Below are 19,847 nucleotides of genomic sequence, written 5' to 3' on the forward strand. Positions count from 1 at the left end.
ATTGTCTGTGAGGTGCTACAAGGCGCGAATCTAGCGCTTCCGATGCAGACCAACAAGGCTGAGATTTGAGTCTACATTTTTGGCACATTCTTTTAGGACTAATCCCAGGAGAGTTGCCAGCCTCCAGGTGATTCCTGGAGATCCCCTGGAACTGCAGCTGATCTCAGAACTACAGAGATCAATTCCCCTGGAGAAAAGGCCTGCTTTGGAGGGTGGATTCTATGGCATTGTACCCTGCTAAGATCACTTCGCTTCCCAAACCCCACCCTTCCCAGATTCCGCCTGCAAATCTCCAGAAATTTCCCAACCTGGAGTTGGCAACTAAAACCCAGAACTTGAGGCTCCTGGAGAATTATTGGTTACCAGGGCAGTTGAATCTGAAGAGGTCTGATGTCACTAGAGGAAGTGTGGGTGGGTGGGGAGCTAAGTCTCTGTGGGTTTACTTTCTGGTGTGGCTGTTTCATTCTTAAAACCTATCAGCAGCAGAGTCTTTGGGTAGTCAAATTCTTTTTTCTGTGCTGCCCTAACCTGCTAATGAAGTCTTTCCACCTCTCCAACCCCAATTGTGCCTGATCTGAAAATTTTGGGAATAGATGAGGGAATCAGGTTTTGAGATGTCATGTCAATGCCTTCCTTTATTTTTGAGGAGATTGCTCCTTCAGGTGACATCTCTCATGGAATCCTCCAGTCCACAAACCTATCTTTCTGTTATAGGGAAATGTTTACTGAGGTCTGAGAGATTCTACTGCTGTGGAATTGTTCCTTCAAAACAGACTTCTGCACGTTTTCCTGTTGCCTTGCCAATAAACTTTTTTACATAATCGATTATATACAATCCAGGGAAAGAAAACAAAAGCCTCAGCACACCACCACAGTAAGAGGTTAATTTTTCTTTTAAAAGCTCCCACCAGGTATTTATCAGTTTCCACGGAGACTGGAAATCAAACTGAGATTTTCTATACTGGACACATACATTTCTGTGCGTCTAAAAAAAAAATATAGGCTACCGCACTTATCTATTACCTGGCTCCTTCCTTAGGATTATGATGATTAATCTCCAAATATATTACAAATCTTTTCTGTTCAACATTGTGCCTTACTCTTGAGACTTTTTATAATTTTTACACATTTTTGTAATTTGCTTCTATTGTTTAATTAGGTTTTAATTTTTAAGCTGAAGCTAGCAAACGCCAGTGCAAGTTTTCTTCCAGAAGAGCATAAAAGAAAAGGATAGAAGTCAGAAAGTTGGAGGACGTTTAGTCCTGTCAGTACCTCGTGATGATGTATGCCACTGGCATAATTAGCAGGATGGTTGAGGAAATTAGCATAACCCATGTTTGCAGGTACTCTTTTCTGCCATCCAGCGTCACACACATCTATTCAAAGGTGCTTTATTGTCTTCCTCTACTGTTTGTGGTTATTACTAGTACTTGTGGCTGGGCCCACAAGAGGACTGCAATGACAATTTCATACCTAGTTCTTCCACCTGATGTTCCTCAGTGTTATTGTACTGTTGCCATGGTCTGTTTTGTGATGTTACCGATGGACATGTGATCATAGGGACATTGATGTAAATAGGGCGGTAAAACAATAGAAAGGGAGAATAAATTTTTGCACATGTGAGAAGGAGCAATGGGTACAGGAGAGAATCATTTGGTGGGGGGAGCTGGTTTATGCCCTGAGGACTCCCCATTAATGAAGTAATAGGAGAAATAATTGCAGTTTTACAGTGCAGCTCTAAGCAGTTACACCCTTCTAAGCTCTGTTTAGGATAGAATATTATCTTTGCTTCCTAGGCTAATTTGTAATGCAGAACTATTAACCCTGTTAAGTATAAATTATTCACTATGAATAATTAAGGTATTTGTGTTTATTTCTGAGTATGTTGTGTTTATGTAGGTGCCTGCAGGTTTACACACACACACTCGAAACTGAAATGTGCCTGGATTCTGTTGAAATGTTGCACATGGTAGAGGGGTTAAACTCCTTCTTTTGCCATGCAGTCTGAAATATGCATCCGCAATTGATGTTTACTGTTTATTTTTTAGAAGGGTCTTAATGCCTTTTATACCTATGTACAGCCTAAACAGCAGAAAATTAGAAATGTGATTGCTGGTTTCATTGCATCATATAAAAGTTAAGTGGGTACCAATTTTAAGTTCAAATGAATGTGTAGGGAGTAATGAAATTTTTGTTTGAAATCCATCTTCTTATTTCAAAATGTATACTTTGGTTAGGTGACAGGTTTTGAGCATATGAATGATCCAATCAGGTTGTCCTAAGAGCAGCTGTTTAAGGACTGGGCCACTGAAAACATTTTGCAAAGATTTTTAGGGTGCCTGTTCCATGACTTTGAGAAAACTATCACCTTGGAGAAGAGGGTATGGTGCAACTGAAGCATCCTATAAAGAGAGAGGTCATCTGGAGGACTTGGGAAGGGGAAGATAAAGGAAGTAATGTAAACAAGGAAAGGCGACAAATTCCTGTCTTCACTTCATGTTCTACTCCAAGACAACCCAAAGCATCTGCAGAATTTAAGTGGCCACTGAGTATGATAGAATACACAGAGTACAATATAATCCAAAATGAGTTCTAGTACTTACTTCCTGTTCTGTCCTCGTTTGATTTAAAATTTGGATTTCTCTGCATTCAAAACTAGATGACAGTGATTCATAGATGCACATAAACAGTACAAAGAAGCCAGTGTGGTGTAGTGACAGCTAACCAAGCCATCCTGGGGCCAGGCACCTGCAAGAAGTCCCTAGATGATGACTGAAAATATTAGTTTAAGAGCCAGTTTGGTGCAGTGGTTAAGTGCGTGGACTCTAATCTGGGAGAACCGGATTTGATTCCCCACTCCACTTGCACTTGGCTGGATGGCCTTGGGTAAGCCATAGTTCTGTCAGAGCTGTTCTTGAAAAGAGCAGTTCTCTCAGAGCTCTCTCAGCCCTCCTACCTCACAGGGTGTCTGTTGTGGGGAGGTGAAGGGAAAGGAGTTTGTAAGCCGCTCTGAGACTCCAAGTGAAGGGTGGGGTATAAATACAGTCTCTTTAAAAAATTCTCTGCATTTTGTTGTCATATTTATAACATTGTGATTTTAAAACAGCTTTCCAAAAGTGAGCAAAAGTATAGCTCTTCACCAGTGGTCAGCGAGGTTCTCTGCTGAGCCATTTCCTGGGATTAATTTACATACAATGTGTCCTTTGACTATATTTATTTATTTATTGGATCTGTACCCCAGAACAGCTCACAATTGTTGTAAAGTGTAACATATGATTTTTTTAAAAAAAAACAACCCTCAATTTAAAAATTAAAACCATAAAATAAATGGGCCTGTGAGTAAAGATGTGAGTGGGCAGAGTGGAGAACAGATTGAAAAACAGAATTTTGAATTGCTAAACTCCAACACATATACACACAAACAAATTTAAATGACAAACACACCCCATGCATAATTTTATAAACCTCTATCATGTCCTCCCTTAGTCATCTCTTTTCTAAACTGAAAAGTCCCAGCCTCCTCAGCCTTTCTTCATAGGGAAGGTGCTCCAACCCCCTAATCATCTTGGTTGCCCTCTTCTGTACTTTTTCCAGCTCTGCAATGTCCTTTTGAGATACTGTGACCAGAATTGCACACAGTATTCCAAATGAGACTGCACCATAATTCTGTACAGGGGCATTATAATAATTGGCTGCTTTATTTTCAATCTCTTTCCTAATAATCCCCAACACTGAGCTTGCCTTTTTTCACTGCTGCAACACACTGGGTTGACATTTTCACTGAGCTACAACCCCAAGATCTTCTTTCCTCTCAGTCACAGCAAGTTCAGACCCCATTCGCCTACACTTGAAGTTGGTATTTTTTTTGTTCCAGTGTGTGTTACCTTATACTTACCATAATTGAACTACATCTACCCACTTCCAGTTTGTGGCGATCCACCTGGAGCTCTTCATAGTTATCCTGGGTTTTCATCATCTTGAATAATTTTGTGTCATCTGCAACCTTGGCCACTACACTACTCGCCCGTAGTTCCAGATCAGTTATAAACAATAAGTGTAACAAGTTCCTTGAATTTTCAGTTTCTATTTTTTTTTTTAAGTTACAAAGGGAAAAAATATATCTCTGCAATAAGAGGGGCTAGAGAATTACTTTTTAAATTAAAAAAGGGGGGAAAGCTCCAGTGGCTTGGGAAAGTTTGTGGGGGCTGCTGCTGTGGGACTGAGGTAGGGAGCTTCAGGAAAGCCATGAAGTCTTAAGTAGGGAGGGGATCCTGCACAGGGATGGGCATGGACCAGGAAAATGCAGTTTGGTTTGTAGCATGTCCAGTTCGCGAACCACGGACCATCACAAACTTTTTGATGCTAAACAAACTAATTCTGTTTGTGAGGTTTGTGACACAGTAAACACACACACACGGCATGTTACACACACCAAACTTGCAGGCAGTCTCTGGCTGACTCTCCTCTATCTGCTCTCCAAGTTTGGTGAGGACTGGACTTAGGGAGTCCAAGTTATGGCCCCCCAAAGAAGGTGCCCCCAGGAAAGTGCTTTTTGGAGAAATGACAGGTGCAGGAATGTATAGAATTGACCCTGTGCTAGCTAGAATCATCAAACTCATAGGGAACTTCCCCCTGATACTCCTCTACATGCCCTCCAAGTTATGTGCAGATTGGACATAGGTGTCCGAGTTATGGCCCCCCAAAGAATATGCTCCCAGGAAAAATGTCAGGCGCAGGTTCAAAACTATATAGAAAGCAAGCTTCATGAACCAAAAGCACAGGGAACCTCACCCTGCTGCCTGCTACTCTACACTCTCTCCACATTGAGGGCAGATTACATTTCTGGGTCCGTTAAAGACCCCCCAAAAGGTCTCTCCAGTGCTCTCTCTGGAAAAGACAGCTGTAGTTTACAGGAGTCTATGGAACAGCTCAGAAACAAAACAATGACACCAAACTCACTGGGAACCTTCACCTGGACAGACTGCCCACCCCCAGCCAGACACTGGAAGCAAGGCAAGCATCCCCCCCCCATGTTCACAGCCCCCCCCCCTCCAAGTCTCCAAAGGCAGGTTCTGAAGGACAGAAGGCAGGCATATCCGAAAGTTCCAACAGAGACTCCCCACCAGGGCTCTAGTCGGGGGGGAGCTCTCAGGTACGGAGCTCCAGAAGAGAACCTCTAGGGGGCGGGGCGGTCACGTGGTGAAGCCCCGCCCCCTTCTTTACCCCGCCCTCTGCTTCGATCCTCATTCCGTTTGGGAATGAGGATGAAGCAGGAGGGTAAGTAGCCGGGCCTTCTGACACACTTCCGGTGATGTCAGGGGGTGTGGCCTTCTGTCACTTCCGGTGATGTCAGGGGGCGTGGCATATGCAAATAAGTTATGCTAATGAGTTATGCTAATGAGCTCCGGCAGCTCTTTTTCTACAACAAGACCCCTGCTCCCCACAAAGGCTTGGCAGGCACCCTAGCCACACCACACAGACAAAGGAACCAGAGGAGTAGTTTTTGAAGAAAACAGAGGAGTTACTTTTGAATCAAGCTCTCAGGATTGCTCCCAGTAATACAACATGTGGTTTATGCAGTACAAAGTGTTAAAAACCAGTACTTTGCTTGCTTCAAATTCCTGAACACCTCTGTGTGTCCTGAGGATGAAAGTGGGTGCAGAGGCTACTCATTGAGGGAGGGAGAAGTCCTCCACCGTCTGTGTACCACAGGCCCCTGTCCCTGTGTACCCAACCTATCCTTCCAGGCCACTGGAGCCTGGCCCTAGCAGGGCATCACCAGGGATCTTGAAGCCTCCTTCGCTTGATCTGTTCCTGGGGCTCTCCACAGAAGCAAAAGAGTTGATAGAGACACCAGCAGTATATCCTTAATCCTGCAGCAAGTAAAACTCTCCTTGCAAAAACAACTTGGACTGACATCATTGTTCCATACTGGCTTAGGGCTGGGGAAATGCTCCTCCAGTTGCTCCATGACTTCATCCTGATTTGAGAACAACAGAATGCAGGAAAAACTGCTTTATTCTAACACAGTTTCTCTCTACTTGATTTTAGGAGAGAGTCTGAGATGTCCTGCTCTGTTCCTCTTCAACTACTCATGTTACTTTAGTGCTTCAGTCTGACAAATCATTACATACAGCAGCTAGCTCTACAAAAAGAACTGTGTGAGGATCTCTGCATAGCAGACAGCTGGTATTAGAAAATGACCTATAAAGTTATAGAGAGTCCGATATCAGTAACCCAGTATCTCAGGAACAATAATTCATTTCTCACCTTTTGTGTTGGTATTGATTTGCATACAGAGCATTAAATCTTGCCCAGGCAAACTTGAATTTAGCCAAGGTTGAATTAAGATGTGCCATTTTAAGCACTTTTTGGTACTTCGGCCATAGATGTGCTTGTATGAATAAAAAAGATGCACTCCTAATTATGCTTCTACTTGGTTTCTGAATCAACTGAGGCTCATGCAACAAAGCCCGATCAAAAGGCTTAGAAGTAAGTGTACTTAGTTTTGTTCATAGGATTGCCATTCCCCAGTTCCGAGTGGGAGATCTCCTGTTTTGGGGGGCTTCTGCCCCATCCCCAAACAGCAACATCACCATGCAATGCCCCTGACATTCTGACATCATGCAGAAGTGACGTTATTGCGTCGGGGATGCCATGTAGTGACTCTGGTTTGTGGGCAAAACTATGGTTTGTTGACAATTTTACCATGGAGTTTTGCCCAAAATCGAGAGCATTGCTGTATGACGTCCCTGACACAATGATGTCATTTCAGCATGATGTCACTTCAGCGTGACTTTGTCGCATTGCTCTGCCCTGCTCCCAGAAACTTCCCTCCCACCCCCTGCCAATGCGAACATCGGACCTGGCAACCCTATTTGTTCTTAATATTCTTGTTTTCATTGTATGACACTGGGCCGTTCTGGTACTTACTCCTCTTGGTGGCCTCCAGCGTTGGAATTGAAGTGGCACTGCCACTTGAGACTGGTGCAAGCAGCCAGAATTGTCCAACTTCCCTGGCCGACATGATGACTGGTTCTTGGGACTGGATGCAGTTCCAGAGATTCCTGACCTCGCCCTGTAAGATAGGGTACAACCCAAGAGACAGTAGAGGGACATCTGGAATGTTCACCCTGCTTTTGGTGAGATTTTGGTGTAGTTTAGCTGGCTGCAAACAACTGAAGCCTGTACCATAAAGAAACTAAGCAGGAACCAGGAGGGAAAGATAAAGAAGAAAAGAACATGGAAAAATGAGGAAGAAAAAAGAGAAGACTAAGACGAGGGGGAGAGTTGGATGGCAAAGCGAGAGGGAAGACCCAGGTGGGCAAGGAGGGTCAAAAAGAGAAAAGGCAAATGGCAGAAAAGCTGAAGGAAGGGGAAAATTCGATTCCCCAGCAACTCTGCCAGAAAAGAGGGCCTCTTTGCCTGAGATAAGAGCAACGCTGAAAGAAGTTAAAATCCAGAATGAGATGATTTCTCTGTATGAATTGCAAATAAATCACACATTAATCTGAATCATATTTAATAGCAATAAGAAGTACTGTGGCTCAGCTCCAGCTGAGCTTAGTCACAAGCCTCACTGATTTCTGTGGGACCTGACTAACTGTAGCTGAATTTATGCCAGAATCTGCTATAGTCAGCTTTACCTCAATTAAGGAAAGAATTTGACCATTAACAATATATGATATTTTATAGTGATTTCCCAGTTAACGAAAGATAAGGTTAAAAACTGCCTAAGAAGTAGGGTTGCCAGCCTCCAGGTGGGGCCTGGAGATACCCTGGAATTACAACTGATCTCCAGACTAGAGAGATTAGTTCCCCTGGAGAAAATGGCTGCTTGGGAGGGTGGAGTCTATGCTGAAGTCCCTCCTCTCACCTAACCCCGCCCTCCCTTGGCTCCACCCCCAAATCTCCAGGAATGACCCAACCCAGCGTTGGCAACTCTCCAAGTAGCAAGTCTAATCTAAATAGTTCAGTTTATGATTAAAAAGCCTACAGGCTCTAATGATCACGTGAACATCGGAGGTTAATTTTAGATAGCTGATAGTTATTCATGTTTCTTTCTACAGTCCTGCAATCTTATGTAAGCAGAGCCCATTAAAATACATCAGAAGGTAATGGAATGATATGGAGTATTTTTAGCATGGTTTTGTTTATCTAATACTCTGTATCTGTTTGTTATATTTAAGGCTTGTGACAGAGATCTGCAGTGTGGCGGAGGCATGTGCTGTGCCGTTAGTCTCTGGGTTCGAAGTCTTCGGATGTGTACACCAATGGGCACCTTGGGAGAAGACTGTCATCCTTTGAGTCATAAAGTTAGTATATTCTAGTGCCTTGTGTGATACTGTAACTGACAGGGTAGAAGGAATATGAATATATTGTGTTGTAAGTCAAACTGCATAAAATATTATCCATTGCAAAAGTGCAGGAATATATCTATATTACCCAGTAAGTTGCCTCTTTATGGAAATAGCATCATAGGAACTTACGCAAATAAATATATTACTGCCAGTACTATTCTGCAGAAGGTCTTAAGGTAAAGAAGGCTGATTTTCTTGTATTATGAAATATAATAAGTATTTTACAGTTAAAACTATATTTACTTTTGTCCCTTCAGATACCCTGTAATAATTCCGGTCATGATTTCTACAGCTACTATATTCTTTTGAATAAGCCAACTGTTCAGATAATCAAAAGCTTCTCATTGCTTCTCCCAGAGAAAGAAATCAGAATACTTTTCCTCACTTAAATATTGTCTGCATAAAATGACATTTGAAACACCACTCTGCTTAGACACTGGACGCTGATGACCTTCATATTCACTGTACTCCCTTTGGAGCCATGCTTTCCATCAATCATTACTGTCAACCACAATTATTACTGAAAGGTTCTCTTGTAATGCCCGAAGATATAAAATATTAACCAAAGGGATTTTACTTAGGTCTGAGATTGCAACAGCTCCCCTCATGTTCCTTTTTTAGATTTTTTTTTTAATTTCATGAATTCCCTAACCAACTTGTTATTTTAGGCTTTTGAAGCAACTCACATTCTTTAAATTATGAGCATATTTATTACCTGGTGGAATGAGAATCTAACTCTCCCCTAACCTATATCTCGTCATTGATGTTAGTTGAAATAATCCCTTGCAGATGCAATTGGTCTCACAGCCCCGCCCCACCTTTTAACCACAGCCATGCAGGACTCACTACGGCCATGCCCCTTCTCAAAATAGATGTCAAGTAATATATAGTTAAGAGAATTGCCTAAATAATTATAATTAAGTACACTATTGAGTGTGTTTCTCTTACCACTGAGCAAGGGGTGGATGGGGGAAAAGACAACCCTGGAGATGGGCCCCACCCCACCCACCCCCAAAGGAGGGAGGGAGAACTAGCTAGTCTGGTCCCTTGTTGCACCAAGAGCAAACCTGGACTGGGCAGGGCTGGTCTCTTGCTATACCACACCTATGAGTGAGGGCCGGGCAGTCCCTAACTGCGCCATGTATGTGAAAGCAAGGCCAAGACAGACTTTCCTTATGTTATACATGAGAGCAAGGCCAAACCGAACTGGTGCCTCACTGCCCATGCAAATAAGGCTGGGCCTATCACTCACTGCATGAGTGAGGCTGGCCCGAGTGCCTCTTTCCCCATGCCTTATGGGGCAAGGGCTGCTTGCTTGCAACAGATTTGAGCTAGGGTGGCGCCAGTGGTGGGTACCCCACTATCATTAGCTCTCCAGAACTTTTGATAACCTTAGTGGCTAATCCACCCCTGCCTCCAGAGTTTTTTCACATATCGGAGAGCAAAGCAAATGGTTAAACAACCACACAGGCCTGGATCTGTCTTTTTAGAAATCATGAGCCAAAGAAAATTGTAAAAGCATTCCAAAATGGGATTGTTTTTTGTAATTGTTTAAGATTTACAGCTTATGGTGCTGCTGTAAACCAGTTCTAAACTTTATACCAGTTTACCAGTTTTCTTCTACAACTGCATACATTTATTAACTGTATTGATTCCCAACTTTTTTACTCTAAGGAGTCCTGACATTTGATTTTTGTTAAGGACCCAGCTCAGTTCCATCTTCCAAACTAGCAGTAGAACTTTCTTCATCTTTTAAGTAGTCTTCTTAACAGTGGTGACCATGCTTTCTCTGATATTAAACAAGGCATCAGGAAGACCAAAATGATAATTGTTTTATACCATCTTTGCATACAGTACACTAGTGATTCTGAAAGGCTATTCCTGCTCATAGCTACTTTACATGGGAACAACTGATTCTTCTTCATGGCCTCATATGTCTTGTGCACAAAGGAGAATGGACTTTCTATATGCTTTTAAATTTGTGAAGTTCTTGTGCTTCCCTCTAAGCACTTTTGTATGCATTCTATGAGATGAAGAGTGGGGCCAATAACTTCATTTTCCACATCTTTCTGACATCCTCCACATCTTTCAAGCAGCAGCAAGAAGAGGTATCACAGAATATTTTCATAAGCTCTTGGAATAGCTTTAAATGACATGCATTTACTGTTCTCCAGAACAATTCTTTGTAATTAAATGACCTTAAAGCAAAAATTTCTGTTCCATTCAGGATTTCATTTTCCTTTAAATATTATCCATAGAAGATTAAAATACCATTCCAAGTGTTAAGCATTTAAGTTTGAGCATTTGTCTGCAGGTCAGGTACAAAGCAGACATCTTCAATTTTTATTTTCCCACACTGCCATGCCACTGAATTTAAACTTGATCTGCAAGGACAAACTTAAATTGAAAGGCAATTTTGTCTTCATACTAGATTAGCCTTGGGCGCCCTTTGTTAAATCACACATGGCAAGCTTGTAAAGTGGACCCCCAGCTGATATAAGCTGATCGGAGATCACTAAAGGCATATTGCTTAAATCAGAACACAGTTTAAATTTTAGCCTCTCAGATAAGACTGCAACTTGTTATTCATTTAGCCCGGCTACCACCTCAAGAGATATTTTTTTCCCTTTTTTGTAAACTGAATAAAATATTACTTCTGCTCCTTCTATAAAGAGAAAAAGATTCACAACATAATGCCTTTGCAACAGCCATACAAGAAAGAAATACATTGGTCTTTCAGAACAAAATCAGATAACAGATAAAGTTGCTATTATCCACGTTGAAGATTGTGTTTTTGTAATCAGTCAATTCTGGCCACGTGATTAGGGATGACCAGCTCCTCTGAAATGTGACTTGTGTAAGGCTACTTACAGGCACCATTATAGAAAGCTCTCTGGTTTGTAGAGGACATGTTTGCACTGGATGTCTAATCTGAGGGTCTACATAAACCTTGAAAACATACTTCTTAATACAAAGTGTATAAACAATAATTGAGGGTATTGTAACAAATGTGGCACAGAAGTGGGGGTCTCTAAAGAAATCTGGGTAGGAATGGGAGAACATTCATGGCATAGGCAGTAGAAATTTGTGGCATGCTTGAAAAGGAGCCTGATTATGAATTATGCTGCAATAGATAAACCAGAAGTGTCAAACTCATTTGTTACGAGGTCCAGATCTGACATAAATGTAACTTTGTCAGGCTGGGCCACGCGTGCCATAAAATGTAATGCCAGGTACCAGAGATATAAACTGTATAAAGGACAGAAACTCATAAAATCCGGGTTGGTGTTTGGTGTAGTGGTTAAGTGCACGGACTCTAATCTGGGAGAACCGGGTTTGATTCCCCACTCCTCCACTTGCACCTGCTGGATGACCTTGGGCAAGCCACAGTTCTGTCAGAGCTATTCTCTCAAGGACAGTTCTGGAAAGAGCTCTCTCAGCCCTGCCTACCTCACAGGGTGTCTGTTGTGGGGAGGCGAAGGGAAAGGAGTTTGTAAGATGTTCTGAGACTTCAAGTGAAGGGTGGAGTATAAATCCAATCTCCTCCTCACTGCAAGGCCCCATGGACTGGGAGGGTGTGTAGAAGACAACCCTCATGGGCGGATTGGAGAGCCAGTGGTGCAGCACAGGGCAGATGCTCCCACACTGCTTGACTGCTGCAGACGAGGTTGTCTGTGATGCTCAAGCCACAATCAGAGTGGCTCTGGCCACTCCCCCCCCCCGAGCAGTCTCCTGTTCCTCCTTTGCACTAGTTGCTCACGGGCTGCATAAGAGCCCGGGACGGGCCAGTTCTGGTCCCCAGGCCTTATGTTTGACACCCCTGAAATAAACAAAAGTCTAATCAAATGTCCACCTGTGTTTACATAGGTCATAGCATAGCAAAAGCTGGTTCTGACTAGAGTTGGCTGAAAAGTATGGTATAATGCTGCATATAATACAGTCTTTGGGTGTGGTCACACGGCAGGCTTACCGCGATTTGTTCCCACTGTAGATTTGATTGGGGTTTTTTTTTTCAGGTTGGGCTGACCACACATCCCTCCCTGAACCGCTTGCATTACACAACGAGGCTCCAGGCACCGTTCAGATAGCCATGCTGCCACTTGGATGGCATGGCTTGCTTTTTAAAAAATTGGCTTTGTGCATATACACATGGCCAAATCACCGCTCCCACTGGGACTTGCCGTACTCCCTTGTAATTGCAGGTCCCCCCAAAAAAACAGCAAACAAAATTAACTGGCAATGTACAACTGAGTGCTGGAGTCTATATGTGTGCTTGAACATTTATACATTGAATTTATTCAGCACAGGATTGCTCATGTGCACAACGATGGAAGCTTGTAAAAAAAGAATGTTCAGATGACCTAATCACGATCATTGCGAGAGATGGCTGTCCAAATTGGTGAAATCGCGGATTCAAAGCGCAAATATCCGGAAAGTACTTGATTTTTTCGGGTGTAGGAAAACTTGCTAGGGAACCGGGAGGATTGCGCGAGCGAGCCCACTTCGGTGTGGGAGATGGATGCGGCCGTTTGATCAGCAATTTTAAATGAGAGAGGGAACAGAGGTGAAACCCGATCAAAATGAACGTGTGACCACAGCGCTAAACTTTTAGATTGAACACAGTGAGCTTACTCATGGTATTCCAAACATGAACAAAGATGTACACATTTAGAATCTTATTTACTGAAGGACTTGACAAAGTATGTAGAGTATGTCACCTTTGTTAAAGGAATCCTGTCTGTGCAGCAGTTCAGGTTAGATTTTTAGGAAACATTCTTTTCAACACTTTGAATACTGAAGAAGACAGCTCCATGTCCTCAGCTGGTCCTGTTATACCTCTTCATTTTTATAAAAATGCACTGAAAATAATTACTTTATAGTATGATTAAGGATGACCATTTTGGAAGACCCTATGTGAAACAAAGAAGAGAAGCATACATCCGAAAGAATCTACTAACTGTAAAAGGCTTTGGATTAGACCCCCGCTAAAGTGATACTTTGATAATCACTTATGGCAAACTTTACACTTTTGTTATTATGGTTAATTGCTTTGACAGGATAATGTTCACAGTATGCAGTTAACAAAAAATAGAAAAATAAAGCAAAATGCCTGTATTATGAAGACAAAATGCTTTATCAAGCATCGCCATGAGACAGTTTAATATACCAGGATGGATAGTTTTGTCTAATAGTGAGCAGTGATGCTACCTATTTCTTTGCTGTCTTCCAGTTTTCATTTCTTTAACTTTGGATATTTACTTGCAGGTACCATTTTGGGGGAAGAGAATGCATCACACCTGTCCATGTCTGCCTGACTTGGCCTGTGTCTGGATTTCCCCTAGCAAATACAAATGTTTACCAGATTTCAAAAATGAAGATGTGTTTTTTTAGCAAAATTCATTGTGAACGATTCTGTGCTATTTTATGTATTAAGATCCTTAATTGCTATTGTGATTAACTGATTTGCCAGAGAACATTTTTAACATAATTTCTCAACCAACAGACCTTAACATTATTGAGATACTGGCCTGTATCCAACCACATTAAGAAAACTTAAGGGCACTTAAGTTTTTAAAGAGGGGCTGACATTTTTCACGGATTCCCCTTGCCACTTTAGACTCTCCCCCCCCCCCATGCTGTTCCTGATGGTCTACTGATCTCTGTGTAAAAAAAATTCAAGGGGCTGGCTGGAATGGGGAATCAGCAAAAATCACCAACACCTTGTAAAATTAAGTTTTCTTAACTGCATGTTTGGATACAGGGCCCCATACTAAATAACAGCCAATATATATTTGACACTACTGGTTATTGGGCAGCTCTTTATATTTTCAAGAGCACAAGGTAAAATGTACTAAAGTAGACTTCCACAATGTATTTAATTTTTTTACAAGGTTTAGATTTCTCCTTTCAGTCCAGTCAGGCCCTCCAAGGCAGCTAATGTAACTTGTCAATCCAAACACAGCCCACTAGAGGTCCAGCACATCTCTTGTTTTGGATGCCTGCCTGGAAGTATAAAAGCAGGCTGTCAAATAACTGGCACACACACACACCTCAGTATATGACTAGTGGAATGCATTTGGTTTGTGGGATCACAGGTTGTACTGGCCTTATGATTAGCTATTCTGTTAAAAGCTGGTGGACTTAAGGATGCTCAGGTTGATCACCCGGAATTACCAAGTCACTTTGCATAAATTTAATGAAGACTTTTATTGTTTATTAAATGTATTTTTGTATAGAAAAATCAGGCTAAAAATAATAGTGCGGAATTGTTTCAGTTATACTTTGTAGTTGGCAAAATTTTCAAAATAGTTGTGCCTTACTCCTGTGCTTGGCAGTGTGTGTAGTCTTCTTCCAGCTGAACAAACCTTACTCTGGTACTCCAGAGGAAGGCTCCTTTGGACCAGAAGGAGGATCCACACTTAGTTGAGAGGAATAGTAGGATACAACCCAGTGTCCTGTGGCACCTTTAAAACCTTCAAATTTACAGTGCAAGCGGAGTTCACTGCAAGCAGTCAAGTACAGCCTAAGCAAAGTTCAGTGAACTTCAAATGGTACATCTCTGCTTAGAATGGCACTACTTTTGTGGCATATGCTTTCATGAGCCAGCAACCATTTTATCCAGTGCATAGTAACATGGCTAACCTCCTGGAATCTGACCTTTGTTTTTGTAATTATATTAGTTTTTAGATAAGACAACACGTTGTTCTAAAGGTTTTGAACAGTGTTTTAAAAAAAAAAAATTAAATGACCATTTGCACCAGAGAAGACCCTGATGCTGGGAAAGATTGAAGGTCAAAGAAGACGGGGACGGCAAAGGATGAGATGGTTAGACAGTGTCATCGATGCAACGAACATGAAATTGAGCCAGCTTCAGAGGACGGCGGAAGACAGGAGGGCCTGGCGGGAGATGATCCATGGGGTCGCGAAGAGTCGGACTCGACTGTGCGACTGAACAACAACAACAACTTAAGAAGATGGTTTAAAGGATCTAATAATTGTTCTGGGGAATTAGAAGAGAAAGAATTGTCTGTGTTTTATCTGGCATAAAGTAATAGCTCATCTGAACTATATGTTCAAAGTGTACTTTACATTTTTAAAAAAACAACTGTCTATTGAACTTGAAAGTCTATTGAAGTACCTGACTTCTTGTTATGTAAATATATTGATATTGCTATGTAAGAATTCTGTATCAGAATAATGGCGGTATGGCATTTTATTTATTTTAATATATCATTATTTTTGCACCACAGTCTTTGATTTTATTTTATGAATTGTTATCTATCAGCACTAAACTAAAACTAATTGTTCCATGCAAAAAGAAAACTATTATATATTTCCAAGGAATTGTACTAGCAAATTTGATATATAGTTCAAAAGATGTGAAGCTTGACTAAAGCATGTATTTATTTATTTATTTATTTATATTAAATTTATATCCCGCCCTACCCCACAAGTGGGCTCCGCGCAGCTCACAACTTATAAACAACATATAAGTCACATATAAGTAGCAATAAAGCCTATAATATAAAAATGATTAAATTGTCAAAATAAGATGGCACATCCTAGGTATAATGCCATAGAGAGTCAAAATTGTAAAACTGTGGAGACCTCCTAAATCTGGCTGCTTTTAGTCCCCATTTGAAGAGGGTTTTACTGAGGGACCTTGCTCCTTACACCAATACTTTCCTTTTCTTACAGTGCAATCCTAAACAGAGTTGCACTCTTCTAAGCCCAGGGGTCATTTGGGGGGGGACGCGGGGGGACACCATCCCCCCGGGTGAGGTGCGGGAGGGCGGGGCCTGGAGCTCCCTGCTGGTGCCCGCTGGAGGTCACCGCCGGCTGTGGGGAGGACACACTTCCGGAGATGTCAGGGGGTGTGGCATATGCTAATGAGTTATGCTAATGAGTCCCCCTAGCTCTTTTTCTACGAAATGACCCCTGTCTAAGCCCATTGACTTCAGTGGGGTTAGAAAGGTGTAACCGCTTTGAATGAACGCATTGCCTTTGTTTTGAGATTAGTGACCTGATTAAGTGCCCCTTCCTGACAGCAATGTGCTCTAAGCGGCTGAATAAAATTTCTTCAGCGCTACGGAAAACAGATAGCATTTTCCTTCCAATTCATGGAAAACTCAAGACCAAGGGACCATGGGGAGCTGTCCAGCTCATATAATGTAAATTTCCTTTGTGGATAGCAGTTCCTTGTGGAGGAAAAAACGGCACTAACTTTATATTAATCATATGTGACAGTCACACACGGATTCATTTACCTGCTAGAGTGCTAGGGCTAACGGGTTGCTTCCAACCAGCTTTTCAGCAACCAGAAAAGGGATGAGGGGTCCCTTTTGACCACCAAAAATTGCTCTGCTGGAGATCATAGCACCTGCATGGACAAAAGTCATGTGAGATAGGGGCTGTGATAAAGGGGAGAACTGGGCAGGGCTGAGTGAACAAGCTGGCTGAATTCAACCCAGTCACCTGAGGCCGTCTTAGTATGTTAGTTCAGGTCATTAAGTCCCAGCTTGCACAAACTGCAAAATCATGTGGAAAAGGTGGGGAATACACATTTGAATTTTCCTACCTTGACAAAACAACATATCAGGAAAAGTTTAGTGTGAACACCCTGACATGCTCAAGGCTTTCCATCTTTGAGACTGTATTTTGCATTGGGGGACAGGTGTTCCAGGAAAAACGTCACCATTTCATTCTGCCGATTTTCTAAACTGGCAAAGATTAATGGAAACATTCATAACTTGCCTTTATCACCTCAGTATATTTAAAAGGAAGCAAGGGACAGAACATCTAGGCTACCTCCCATATATTTCTACCCATGAGTACTTCATTTGTGGAGAATTCTGTGTTAGAATTCTCTAGTGTGTGCTGGCAAAAAAACTATAGTAGTGCTAGACAGTGACTTACAAATATGCACTTGTATTTTTTTTTCTTGCGTTCTAGAAATGAATTAGTCTCAAAAATAATTTGGAAATAGCAAAATACTATAGGCTTAATAGTTTATCTTCCCTTGGATTGTCTATATTAATAAAACTGGCATTTGAAAAATTTCGTCCTTCCAGTAGACAAGTTTAGTGGATCCTTACTTGGTAGTTCTTTGATTAACTGAATCTCTACCACTCTTTCTGTAAATGTCTGGATATATGAAACAATGTTAATATATTCCAACGAGGTCATTCCTCAGATTCTAAAATGTATGTTGTTTTCCATATTATGTGAAAAGAACCGGATTCACCAGCCTACAATAAACCTTATAGTGGAACAGCCATAAATTTGTTTTGAATTCATGGAACTATGAAAGAGTTTAGTCATGTGCATTATTTCACATAGATCATATTTGTCAGGGCTAAAACTACCTTTCATTTACTGGCAAATCATTTTTCACACAGCCATTCACTGTTGACTGCTGAGTTTTCACTGACCCATGGAACTCATCAGCTCAAGGTGTTTGAGAATGTTCTTTCCTCTCTGCAAGGAGCTGCTGCCAGTAAATAACATTGTGTGGAAAGAAGAGATCACAAAATTAGAGCCCCTTCATGTGTTAAGTGGGGCAACATATGTTTCTGAAAGTGTGTACATTTTCCAGGCACAATTTGAACAGCCAGTTCTTAAGGCTCTGAATTGCAGAGGAGGCTATTTACACCTGAAACAACAGCCTGACCATCTAGTTCAGCGATTTTCCTTGGCAACACCCCAGTTTTTTAACAATAATTTCAATGAGTTTTGCAAGGTTCTAAAAAAAAAAATGAAGTGCATTTGCCTTCAATTAAAAAAACCTATAAGCCATACAGTACCTTTTTCCTAGTTGAATTTCTAAATAGTAAATATGTTGGCTTGGATCCTAAGAATCCTTTCCCTTGCATGAGAAGCCAGGAGTTGAATTTCACAGAAAACATCAAAAGAAAGTGTGGACTCAGAGGTTTGGAAAGTTGCGTTCCACTCAGAATTTTATTAAACTGCCATTTGTAAAGTACAATACTACACAAATGTTACTTTTTTGCCCATTTTTTTTAAATGGTAATTGCTTTTAAAATATTTTACTTGGTTTTATTTGACACTAGCAGTAAAGCCCGTTGTGAAAACAATACAACGAGATCTAAAAAGAGGCTCTGGGGGAGTGCTCTGGCTTTGGGCAAACAGTGTCAATTTGCTGTGGTGACCTCAGCAGGGTATAATGACAGAGTCCACTGTTTTCTCCAGAGGAACTGATCTCTGCTACCTGAAGAGCAGTTGTAATTGTGAGTGATCTGTAGCCCTCACCTGGAGATTGGCAGCAATTGTTACCCAGGATGAAATGGCTGGTTTGGAGGGTGGAGTTGGCAACCCCATCTCCTTCCCAGCTAACCATCAACCTACCATTATCTGCCCCTTTGACTTCAGCTGACTTCTGCCCTCCCTTCTGCAGAGCAGTTGTAATTCTGAGTGCTCTCCAGCCCTCACCTGGAGATTGGCAACAATGGTTCCCTATGTGGGACTGACTGGTTTGGGGGGTGGAGTCTATGGCATTGTACCTGTCTGAGGTCCCACCTCTCCTCAAACCTCACCCTCTTCAGGCTCCATCCCTCAAACCTCCAGGAATTTCCCATCTGGAGTTGGCAACCCTATCAGGACTGGCCCCAATGTGTTTTCTCCCAAAGGCCAAAGTAGGTGACAGGACCAAGCTTAGCTGCCTACCAACAGGCACTGAGGGGAAAGTAGGGTTGCCAGCTCTAAGGAGGGAAATACCTGGAGGTTTGGGGGGTGGATTCTGTAGAGGGCAGCATTGGGCGGAGCGGAAGGACTCAGCAGGTATAATGTCATAGGGTCTACCCTCCAAAGCAGCCATTTTCTCCAGGGGAACTGATCTCTGTCATCTGGAGATCAATTGTAACAGTGGGAGATCTCCAGGTCCCACCTGGAGATTGGCAACCCTAGGGGAAAGTCAGCTGCACAGCAGGGGGTTGAAGAGAATGGTTTGATGGCTGCTGGGCCAAGATTGGCAACAATAGTTCCCCAGGAGCCCCATCGTAAATGCACCAAACAATTCCTAAAGATTTTCCAAAACACTACTCTGTCAATAAATTGCAACACTTTGAAATAGCACCAAAGCTTTAAGATCTCTCCAGCTGTCACCTGGAGACTGGCAACAGCTTGTCTGGAGTGTGGGCAGTATGAGATTTTCCAAAACACTACTCTGTTGATAAATTGCAACACTTTGAATGAGCACCAAAGCTTTAAGAGCTCTCCAGCTGTCACCTGGAGACTGGCAACAGCTTGTCTGGAGTGTGGGCAGTATGGCATTGTATCTGTCTGAGGTCCCCCTCTTCCTCCTCCTCCTCAGACCCCACCCTCAGCAGGCTTCATCCCTAAAATATCCTGGAAGTTTCCAACCTGGAGTTGGCAACCCTATGTCCTGGAGTTCGAACCTGGAGTTGGCAACCATCAGCCAACGTTTATCTGCCTGTCTGTCTTTACAACCCCCCCCCACACACACACACA

The 19,847-nt window shown here is 42.2% G+C and overlaps 1 protein-coding gene across 1 annotated transcript in view; it reads left to right on the forward strand.

The window, feature by feature from the left end:
* PROK2 (prokineticin 2) overlaps positions 1 to 13,751 on the forward strand; it is a 14,746-nt gene extending 995 nt beyond the window's left edge. The window contains exons 2-3 of the mRNA XM_015418857.1: positions 8,190 to 8,315; positions 13,626 to 13,751. Coding sequence (XP_015274343.1) covers positions 8,190 to 8,315; positions 13,626 to 13,751 — 252 coding nt within the window. The remainder of the gene's footprint in view (positions 1 to 8,189; positions 8,316 to 13,625) is intronic.
* The last annotated feature ends 6,096 nt before the right edge of the window (positions 13,752 to 19,847 follow it).

Source organism: Gekko japonicus, unplaced genomic scaffold, assembly GCF_001447785.1.
Source record: "Gekko japonicus isolate JY-2015 unplaced genomic scaffold, Gekko_japonicus_V1.1 scaffold1711, whole genome shotgun sequence".
NCBI classification, from domain to species: domain Eukaryota; kingdom Metazoa; phylum Chordata; class Lepidosauria; order Squamata; family Gekkonidae; genus Gekko; species Gekko japonicus.